At 39.7% G+C, this 11,679-nt stretch overlaps 1 protein-coding gene across 6 annotated transcripts in view; it reads right to left on the reverse strand.

Annotated features, from left to right (window-relative positions):
* Nucleotides 1-11,679, reverse strand: part of Mlh1 (mutL homolog 1) — an 80,884-nt gene that overhangs the window by 39,082 nt on the left and 30,123 nt on the right. For all 6 annotated transcript variants that reach the window (XR_781300.3, XM_010629689.3, XM_033756973.1 and 3 more), the window contains exons 12-14: nt 9,717-10,093; nt 7,586-7,734; nt 881-989 (exon numbers count right to left, since the gene is read on the reverse strand). Coding sequence is in view for 5 of the 6 variants with exons in the window: in XM_010629689.3 (XP_010627991.1) it covers nt 881-989; nt 7,586-7,734; nt 9,717-10,093 (635 nt within the window). In the remaining variant the exon portion in view is untranslated. The remainder of the gene's footprint in view (nt 1-880; nt 990-7,585; nt 7,735-9,716; nt 10,094-11,679) is intronic.

The following is an 11,679-nucleotide window of genomic DNA, read 5'->3' on the forward strand; positions in this document are numbered from 1 at the left end:
CCCCAAGGATTCTCAAAGCAGATAATGGTAATTGAAAAGAGCTATACCAAGAGGGCTTCCAAGGCTCAAAAGAATGAACTGTGAGTATCTGAAGAGTTATGTGAGCCAACAGTAAGCTTTAGGTTTTCATCTAATGTGCCATGTCTAAGCAATGTATAGTGGCTGCCCCATTCACAAGGCCAAGAAGAACTCTTGAGGCCACAGTAGGGCTTGAAGGGAAAGAGACCCACAGGAGACATGTGATGTCAAGTACATGCAAGATGGCAGCATCTTTCTACATGTATTATCTGTAGAGTCACCCTTCATGCGCTAATCAACTGTACTGGTTTGTCTGGTGGTTAGAGTAACCCTGTGGTACATTCCCATAGCTAGGAAGCATCAGATTTTCTTGCTTCCCTTAAAGTAGTACCTATTGCACAAAGCAGATAGTAGAATTATCTTACATTACCAAGCTCTTAACACCTGGTCCACAGCCAAAATTTAAATGCGTGTTGAGCCTTTATAAAGGATAGGATTCTTAAGTTATCTCTTAATCTTGCATAACTCCCCACCAACTTTAAGTAGTAATATCCCAAGTTATAGTTGAGAAATCTGAGATCTAGTTTAGGAAAATAACTTTCTCATGGTTATATAAATGGAAAATGGTCAAACCTGATTTTGTAATCACATCTGTTTGATTCTCAAGCCTGTGCCCTTTCCAACCACTTCATGTTGCTTTCCCAACTTCCTGTTCCATGTACCATTCTAGTAGAGTGATGGTGAACCTTTTAGAACTTTCAACTAATTCAAACAGTCAGCTACAGCACCCATGCCATAGGTCTGCCACCACTGTTCTAGTGGTTCTCCTAGTGGTTCTTTTTTCATATACTCACTGATTTACCTAAGCTTGGTGGTGTTGAGAAGATATAACTTGGTCTGATGCTGGGCCAAGGCCCACTGAGGATTCACACAGCCCACAAAGGAGTGGTTTTGGAGCATCTCCCGGAGAGCTGAAAAACAAAATCCAAACAAAAACCAGCTAAGTAATGGAACAGTACCAACACTGCTTCACACACCACAGTTCCAAGAACCAGAACTGCACACCAGTCAATCAAAGGTGCTAAACTGAGCCTCCTGCTGAAGACAAAGCAAATGCAGAACATATAACTGTTTAAAATGCAACAGAAATTTCTAAAATATTATGGAATACACAAGGATAAAAATCAAAGACAGGCCGGGGATTTAGCCCAGTGGTTCCAGCATCTACCTTGCAAGTGCAAGATCCCAAGTTCGATCCCTGGTACAAACAAAACAAAACAAAACAAAACAAAAAACCAAAACAAACAAAAAAACCCCCAAATCAGAGACAAAGCAGGAACCTAGAGAAGTAATGAGAGCTCTGAAGCTACATTTATCTAAAGATCAGAGGAATCTCAGAAGTTATGAACTTTAGTTTTTACAGGCTCTGTCATTGTACAAAAGGAAGGCAAAATCCTCGAGATGGATTGAAAAAGGGAGTCTAATAGGAGACGACTGCCCCACGTGTGAAGCTGAGATCCCAAGAGCTACACCCTGAGTGAAAAGGGAAACTATACTATGCTCTAAGCCTGCTCTACCCTCCCTCAAATGGCAGCAAAAATGCCACCTCAAACTTCAGTGTTGCCAAGTGGTAAAAAAAAAAACTTCCTAGAGGGTGTGTAATCATAAACTGGTCTTCACAAGCTTTTGCAGCCAGAATTTACAATATATAGACGCTTGAGTAGTACACAGACCTTAAGTGGGCATTTTACTTTAAACCGATACAAAGGCTGATTGTTCTTCCATATCCCTCATAGAATCAAATGAAAATTATTCCTGGAGAAATCTATCTTCAATCCAGACACACTATCAGGAATTAGACTAAGAAGCAACTACAAGATGAGATGTGCAAAGGTTTGAGCTGAGAAATAAAAGAACAAGTTAAATAAATATGTTCAGTACATCCAAGAGGTTTTAAAACGGAGTAAGCAGCAGGACACTATCAAAAATGATCAAGCGGGCTTCTAAAAGAACAAAATAAAAATTCTAAAAATGCTGTACTATGATTTAAAATCAATATAAACATACTAGATTAATGTTGACAAGGTAATTTAGCTGGAAGGCAGATCTCAAAAAGTTATCTGAAATACAGAGGTGAGAAAATATAAAAGAAGAACTTTCATATAAAGTAACATGGATGATAATAAATATATCACTCAAATTCCATAAGGGACGGAGAAGGGAGGTAATAATATTTGAAGACAAAAATATCTGAGTATCCCAGAAGTGATGAAAAATGTCAAATCATAATAAAACACAACAGAACCTATACCTGACATGTCCAGTTACTGCAGGATATTTAAAATAGATGTGTTAAAAACACTCAGAAAGCCAGGTGAGACGGCGCACACCTGTAATCCCAGCATGGGAGGGGGTCATGTCCAGTTACTGCAGGATATTTAAAATAGATGTGTTAAAAACACTCAGAAAGCCAGGTGAGACGGCGCACACCTGTAATCCCAGCACTTGGGAGGCTGAGACAGGAGGATCGCTGTGAGTTCGAGACCAGCATGGGCTACATAGTGAGTTCCAGGTCAGTCTCAACTACATAGTGAGACTCTGTCTCAAAAACAAAAAAACCAAAAAACCACTCAGAGAAGAGAGATTATCCCCTAAGTATTAAATAAATATAAGACTGATGGCTGAATTTTCAACTATAATAGGAAAAATCATAGAAAACAGAAAGATACCTTCAATGGTCTAAGGAAAAACAACTGCGAGTCTGTAATCCTAAATCCAACAAAAATACTTTTCAAATAGGGGTGAATTATAAGGCAAACTCAGTTTGCCACTGCCACTATTGAATGTTTGTGTTTTTCCAAAACTTAATGTTGAAATCCTAACCCCCAAAGTGATAGTATAAAGAGGTGGTATCTTGGGAAAGTGACTGGATACATCTTCGTGATTGAGATTAGAGACCCATACATAAAAGACCACAGAGAGCCAGGTAGCCTGCTCTATCATGTAAGAACACAGCTAGAAGACATCATCTGTGAGGAAGTATGCCCTCACCATCCATCGAATCTGCCAGCATGTCAAGACGCCTCAGCCTCCAACACTGTTAAGAACAAATTTCTTTTTTTTAATGAGACACCCAATCTATGGTAATTGTTAAAGCTGTCTGAAAGGAGTCATCAAAGAACCCACACGAAAGGATGTGCTCAGGCAGATGATGAAAGGTCTAATAGGAAGAACTGAGTAAATAATATATGGTAAAATAAAAATAAACTTACAACTATGATACATACAATTAGATGATCAAGTAGAAACTGGAATCTAACAACATACCCAAATCAAATTCAGGTGAGTGAGAGACTCAAGTATAAGCTTTTCAAGGATGTATGACAGCACATATTTCCCTAGCACCAAACATATACATACCCATCCAACCCCACATACAGTATGTCTTTAATCATCACAGAGTTAGGAAGAATTTCTTAAGATTTAAAAAGAAGCCAGTTGGGTGCACTGGTGTACACCTGTGGTCCCAGCTACTCGGGAGGCTCACAGGACAATCACCCGGGCCCGGGAGTCTGAGGCCAGCCTGGGCAACAAAGTGAGACCCTATCTCACAACCCCTTCAAACCAATACAAACAAAAAAACCGCAACGAAAAGCCTCTAAAGAACAACCGATCAAATCTGCCTACACTAAACCAAGGAATTTCTATTAATAAAATAAGTGTTCATAAAAGAATAAGCCCTAAAATGGAGGATGGTATTTTCATGTAACTGATTACTATCTAGAATATATAAGTAACCTCTCAAGTCGTTTAGAAAAAATAAAAAACAGAAAGATGGAAAAAACTCAAACAGGCCCTTAACATAAAAGGAAATATATTTACTAACCTTTACTACTCACCAAAGAAATAACAAATAAAAACCACCATTAGATACTGTTTCACAATCACAAGTTTTACCAACTGGTAAAAAACAGTCTCACACTATCAAATACTGGAAAGAAAGAGCAAATACAATTTCTGTTCATGGTTGGAGGTAATGTAAATTAATATGACTCTTCAGAAAACAATTTGTCACTTTATGATACAGAAGTAATCCTCCTATACAAAATACCCTAGGACCAGAACTTCCCAACCTGTGTGGCCAACCCAGGGATCAACTCATGGTCAGGAAGCAGTGTGAGGATGTAAGGAGCTAGGGCCTGAGGCCGTGAGTCCTCCAAATGTCCTCCAACACAATGAATGAGCTACATATTCATTAAGCAGAATACATTACATGGAGTAAACCAGAGCTTATGTGACAAGACGGATAAGTCTTAGGAATATAATATGTGTGCATTCATATATAACAAGTACAGTATAATTCCATTTATATAGACTATAAGGGTTGCAAAACTAAACAATTTTTTAAGGAATACAAATATAGCTAGCAAAATTAAAATAAAAAGGAAATAATCATGGCATAATTCAGAGCAGTAATCACTAAGGGTGAAAGGTCTGGGACAGGACAGGGAAATAATACATAGGTATTTCAAAAGAGACAGCAATGTTGTTTCTTAAATAGGTGCTATTCTTGCAGGTATTCTTTTTTTCTGTAGATTCTACATATATATTATAAATATGATTTTGTATTTACATTTATATATCTGTATGTAATGTGGATGTACATAAGTTATTATATTAGTGCTAGAGATTGAACCCAGGACCTCACACAGGGCTAGTCAAGTGCTCCCACTGTGCTACACCCCCAGCAACCCCACACTATTATAATTAAAAAACTAAACATACCACCCCTTCACCAAAGGAAGAGGGGTAGAGGAGGAGTTGGAGAAATCAGGCAAAGAATGAGGGCTCAGCAGTAAGCCTATGCATTGTTTTGTTTTTTTGAGACAGGGTCTCAGTACGTAGTTGAGACTGTCCTGGAACTCACTGTCCTGGACCAGCCCAGGCTGGTCTCGAACTCACAGCAAGCCTCTTGCTTCAGCCTCCCGAGTGCTGGGATTAAAGGCATGTGCCACCACTCCTGGCTCTATGCATCGTTTTTAATATACCCTTTTTTTTAACCTTGTGGGTACTGCAGGTAAATTCTCATATTATTACATAACTCTGTAACTACTCTATCTCCATGAAAGAGCCTTATTTTCTTCATTTTTAGAATAAGTGTTCCCTCCTTTCCCACTGGAAACTCAACGTCTCTACAGGATGTTCTGTGTAGGCGGAAAATGATTATTTTAAAAGCTGGAGAACATCAAATAATCTTCAATAATGAGGCACTGGAGGAAACCGAAAGCAGGGTAATTCACTAAAAACGGGCCAGAGATTTTTCCATGCAGAATGTCCATGGCCTGCTCTGACGCACTTGCAGCTACTGGAGTGCAGCCCCGCCAGAAGGGAAGGGTAGGCAGGGAGCCAGCATCTACTTACCCAGCACAGGGCCTCTTCATGCCTCTTATCAGGATGTATTTCATTCCTATGTCCCCATAGCCCTAGAAATCTGTATGCGTTTCCCTGTCATTCTGTGAGGAGCCAAATGGGTCAGAATCTCCCATGCCTAAGGACACCTCCATGTCTGAAGACCCCAGCTTTAGAGAAGGGATCAGAATCACACCGTACATTTATCCTGCACAGAGCAGTGACCTGATTTTGCACTTAAATACTGGGTGAGGCTTCCTGTGTGAACGCCACTGCTAATGACAACCATTACAAGGCAAGTAACTCTGCCCACCAGACCCAGGTATGTTGCTTTGTTTCTTGGGCTAGCCTGAAACTTCTAAACTGAAGGAAGCCTTCGACTTCAGCCTCCTCAGTAGCTAGGACTATAGGACTACACCATGCCTGACTCTGGGCCTGTTTTAGATTGTTGAAATGTTTCAAATAATTTGTCTACTTGGTCTTCCATCTCCTCATCTAAAATACAAGATCACAGCACCTGGTCTATCTCCCTCATAAGATTAAGAGAAGAAAATGAGACAGCCTTAGCAAGACCCTAAAGCTGACCTTTGATATCTATGTGTGAGTGTGTGTGTGTGTGTGTGTGTGTGTGTGTGTGGGCTATAAAACTACTGTTGGAGGACTGCTAAAATTGAGAAACAGCCCACCTTTATATAATTTAAAATTTTTTTTTAAATCTTGAGTTTATTGGTACTTTTGAAGTATACAGTACAGTTACATTCATCATTGGGATTTTGTACCCCTACGTGACAGATCTTGGTACTATTTCCCTATACCCCTGCCCTCCCTTCATGTCCACCATATTATTTAAATTTAAAAGTGCTTCAAAAGCTCCCACCTTCAAAGTTAATATTGGAGAGGAAGAGCCAAAAGACCAAGTCTTTATGGAAATAAAAGTCAGAAGCCAGCTGGCATCCATTTCTTAAACTGGCAAAAACTTAGTCATAATGCAATTTTTATCCTGCTCCAGTGTAGTGAAAAACCCTGTATGTATCTTTTGCCCAGAGAAGTAAGAAAAGACAATGAACAGGGAAAGGCAAACTGAGGCTTTTCTGAATTAGCTCAGACAAGCAGTGACAAAAAAAAAAAAAAAAAAAAAAAAATTTTAAAGGGCCACTGTCAGAGAAGCAGTTTCAAAAGATTAAAGATCAGTGAGGAAGGTACCAACTTGTTTCCTCACTACTCCCTTTGCTCCCTTTTCAAAATTAATCCAGATATTTATATCTTAAGATACATTTTATAAGATAGCATTTATTTGAATCAAGAAATATAAGCTGGGTATGGTTGCACATGATTAAAATCCCAGCACTGGTAGGCTGAGGCAGAAAGATTTCTGTGAGTCTGAGGCCAGCTTGGGCTACACAGTGGGTTCAAAGCCAGCCTGAACTATTTAGTGAGACTCTATCTCAAAAGAATCAAAAAAGAAAACAAGAAAGGAAGGAATGAAAAAGGGAGATAGGTTGAGAGGTAGGTATAACAGATGAAAAATGGGAGGTCAGGGCTAAATTACATACACTAAGTACAGAGCTGGCATCAAGTAATCTCAAAAGCATTTCTGAGAAAGATAATTTATGTCTTAGGATATAAAAATATCTAGTAACTCCTTACTCTGTAACTAAGAGTTTTATTTATATTTGATCTCCAATCAGCACTATGGTTTTCCAGGGTAAAATTAATCTCTTCTTATAGATGAGAAAAAAACCAAGGCACAGAAAGGTAAGGTCACAAGTATAAGGTCACATAGTAGAAGCAATAGTTAGTGCCAAGGATAAAAACGCCTGTGAACTTTCAACAAGAGCACATCCCATTCAGCCAACAGGGTATGATTTTTGGTGATCATTACAATGATAAAAGAGAAACAAACTAGAAATTACTGCCTTAGTTTGACTCCTATGAGGTAATAAGACTGTCCATTAATTCTAATTAAAACAAATTACTTCCTCTCTTCTCCTCTTGTAATTATCTTTAAACTGCTGATGCTGTGGGTTAGTAAGTGAAAAGGTTTGCCCAGCACACTGTGGTGGCCACCCTGAAAACATGAACCCTTTCTGCAGTTCCAAAACCTTAATGCCAGCAGTTTGGGATTCAGAGTTCCAGGCACATCTCAGCACTTACGTACTCTCATGTCCCTGTTCATTAATTTCTTCCTGAAGACTCAAAACACTAGTGAGGTTAATGATCCTTCTCCGAGGGGTACAAGCTGCTGTCATGTCCTTCTGGGAACCACTTTCCATCATTTCCACATCAGAGTCTTCCCGATGTCTCTTTCTGTAATGAAGAAAATAAACCAGCAGATTATTACTCTTCCTTTTAATTTAACTCAGTCAAGTTCTGTGATATTTAGGAGATGGGAACAGCTACCCTATACTGTTGGCAGCTTCTACATATCTACAGACCCCTGTGCTAGCAGCAGCAGGCCAGGAGGATGTTTATTCTCCAGCAGGCACACATATGACAAACCTCAGACCCCACAGCTGGCCACAAAGCTGTACATAACTAGGATATGGAGTCTCGTTAGGCCCAGAGAGCTGCAGGACCTTGAGCAAGTGAACAGACTGACTGACCTACCTACTTACCTATGTACCTTCCTTCCTTCCTCCATTCTTCCATCTAACAAATCACCAGGCAGTGTTAAATACCTACTACATACAGCAATGAAAACAGATGCCTGCCCTCATTATGCTTACTTCCTAGTGGGAGAGTAAAAAAACAGCAGGAAAAAAAAAGGATCCTTATTAGTAGTGATTAGTGTTAGTTAACAAAGTAATTAACAGAATGACAGGGAAGCGAGAGAATGTTAGTATAATTGGACAAAGAAGGCCTCTGGTGGGGGTGACCCTGGAGACTTGAGTGACAGAAAGCCCAAGCCTTCCTAGGCTGAGGAAAGAGCAAGGGAATCCAGAGGGGAAAAAGCTAAGTCAGTTCAGATCTGTCACAAGAGCCACAGGGCTAAAGTGCCACCAGGAGGAAGGAAAGTGCAAGGCCAGGGGAAGGCAGGACAAAGGATTTAAATTATCTTCAAAATGGAATGGGAAGTCACCGAAAGGTTTTTCAGAATGAGTGATGTGGTATGACTTCTGCTTTAAAAACATTTCTTGTGTTTTGTCACATGCTTGTAATCCCAGCATTTAGGAGGCTAAGGCAGGAAGATGACTGAGTTCAAGGTCAGCCTGGATTACATAGCGAGAACCTGTCCCCAAACCACCCCTCCAAAAAAAGAAGTCTTTGACTGTGGTGTGGTATTATTTAGTTCCCCAAAGGATAAACAAATGAAACGCTTCATTTGTAAGGTTTTGAACAGCATTAAATGAGATACTGTGTGCATCTGGCATACAATAGTAGCTCAATAAATGCCACCAAACTTTATTATTCTCTGGGAAAAATCCTTATACGTCATCTTGCTAGGATCATTCAAACTTGAGCAAACGGAAGGAACTCATTCAAATCAAATGGCCATTTAGTGCAGATTTCTGGCGGTCAGTCACTAAGTACACATATAGCCTTGAGCAAATGACATCACCTTGAGCTCCAAGTTTAGCATGCCTAAGCATTAAATACACCAGCCACCTTACAGATTTCAGCAAGATAATGTCCTTAGAGAACCTGCAGAGCATAGTCTGGAAATGCTCAAAACTAAGTTATAATCTACTATCATCATTCTTGGCCCTTTTCTCTTGCTTTCTTTCACCACTAGCTCACTTCAGGGTGTTTTATAAACTAGATTCAGAAAGTGTGGTTCTTTTGAAAGGGTTGAAAAAGCTTTGGGTAGAAGGAAAGATCTATTTAAAGCTTCTCTCTAGACACTTCTGGGGTTGCGATTTTATCAAATGTTTTACTAAAAACAAAGGAAGAATCTTCTGCTTTCTTTCTGATGTCTTTTAAAGTAATTAGAACCAAAGACACTGAAGATATTTCAGGACACTGGTGGCGGCTTTCAAGTCATGGTCAAAAGCAGACAGTGGACAGGGCCATAGCACTAGCCCAGTGGAGGCAGAGGAGAAGTCAAGCAAGAGAAGATGCCAGTGGCTCATGAAGCGCCAAAGTTACAAGACAGTTTTACTCAAAAGCACAGAAGGCAGGCCAGGGATTTGGCTCAGTGGTTCCACTGTCTGCTTTGCAAGCACAAGGGCCTGAGTTTGAAACCGGTACCAAACAAATAAATAAAATAATAATAATAATAATAATAATAATAAACCAATAATAATAATAAACCACAGGAGGCAAGCTGCACCCTCCCCAAAAGGGCACACCTGGGATTGCCTGGGCTACAAGTGGGTGCTTTCTTTTCTGCTGTTTCTAAAGCACCCTTGTTTGTATCCACCTCCATGTTCTGATTCTTGGCGGCCACCTCACCAGGGGCTGGGATTTCAAGCATCTCTTCATCTTGCGGCCCAGCTTTGCAACTAGAAGCATGAGTCCTATCCCCTGGTTCAGAGGCCTGGGGCTGATTGGGTAGGGCCTTGCTCACAGGCTGCAGAAAGGCATCGAGCTTCTGTTCCCGGGAATCTGTACGGACCATCTGATAAGCATAGACCTTGTCTCCACTTCCAGAAGTAGATGAGGAGGTCACACCTGGTGTAGACTTAACTACCTCCCCGGAGGAACTGGCAAGTCCTGGTAGCAAAGTCTGTATCAAAAAACAGTGGCAAGACTCAGAATATGAAGGACAGGTCCAGGTCCCAAAATGAAACAGTATTGGAGAAAGAAGAACTAGGTATAATCATCATTACAGAATTATTACGGAAGTAATTTAGACCAAAATTTAAATTAATAAAGTAAAAGGTGTATAAAATTCATTAAGCAAAGTCCTAATCTTAAACTTAGTTTAAAATGTAAATAGCAGTGTAAAGTTCCCATATTTTTGTCTATTTTTCTGCCACAAGAGGATTTTATTTTTCTATTGTGTTAAAATATATGTAACATATATGTTACCATTTTAGCTAAAGGGAGCATTCAATGGCATTTAGTATATTCACTGTTGTGCAACTGTGTCCAGCATATTTCTCCACAACCTTTTCATCCTCCTAAAGTTAAACTCTATATTTATTAAATAGTAACCTCTATTCTTCTCCTGCAATCAGACTCTGACAACTACCATTCTACTGTCTATTTTTTGTTTTTGTTTTTTGGTACCAGGGATTGAACTCAGGTCCTTGCACTTGCAAGTAAGGCGGCAGAATCACTGAGCTAAATCCCCAGCCCTCTACTGTTTATTTTTTAAACATACATGTTTTACCTTTCTCTACTGGAGAGGCATAAAAACACTGACCAAACAAAAGCAGTAAGGACCTTGGACCCAGATTACAGTCACTATACCAATCCTGATGAAAATGAACCAGAGCTCTTCGGAGAAATGTCCAACCCAGAGCACGGGATGGGAAACTACGTATCGTCTTGTCAGAAACATGGGAACTTTAAAAGAGTAATATAATTGGGTCAAAAGACAAAGGTATCAATGGAAATGGGCTTCCAATGGACAAAGATGGGCTCATGTGAGCATTATGTTAGTCACCTTTTTGTCACTGTGACAAAATATCTGAAATAACTTAAAGGAGGAAGAGGTTTATTTTGGCTCATGGTTTCAGAGCCTTTAGTCCACAGCCATTTGGTTCCATTGCTGTGGGCCTGAGGGAAAGTCAGAACACCATGGCAGAAGGACATAGTAGAGCAAAGCTGCTTGCCTCATGGAGACCAGAAAGTTGACAGAAAGAAAAGGAAGGAGCCATCTCATGATTCACTCCCTTCAACTATGGCCCACTTGCTGTTTCCATCAAAATATCATCATATCATGATCTCATCAGTGCAAAGTTAAGAGTTCTCATGATCCAATCTCTTCCCAAAAGCCCACCAGCAGCTAATCCTTCAACACAATGAGCCTTTTTGGAGACATTTTGAATCCTAACCACATCAAGCAAAAATACCAGAAATGATCTCAATGGATTAAAAGTCTGCTTTGTTAGTAGTAATGAAAAAATACTGAGAAACAGAGAAAGAGGAGAGGGAGAAGAGAGGGAAAAGTCATTAACCACTACTGGAAATCGCTAGGACATCAACTGATTCCTCTGAAAACTGGCAATTAAATAGAAAAAATTCAGCATTTGGCCTTACTTTCTAGTGGGAATCATATTTCACTATAACTAAATAACTCCAACAAATGAAAAAGTTCTACACAGAAGAATTATAGTCAATATAGAAAAAAAAAAAAAAAAAAAA

This window comes from Fukomys damarensis, unplaced genomic scaffold (genome assembly GCF_012274545.1).
Source record: "Fukomys damarensis isolate Sample0158 unplaced genomic scaffold, DMR_v1.0_HiC HiC_scaffold_28, whole genome shotgun sequence".
NCBI classification, from domain to species: domain Eukaryota; kingdom Metazoa; phylum Chordata; class Mammalia; order Rodentia; family Bathyergidae; genus Fukomys; species Fukomys damarensis.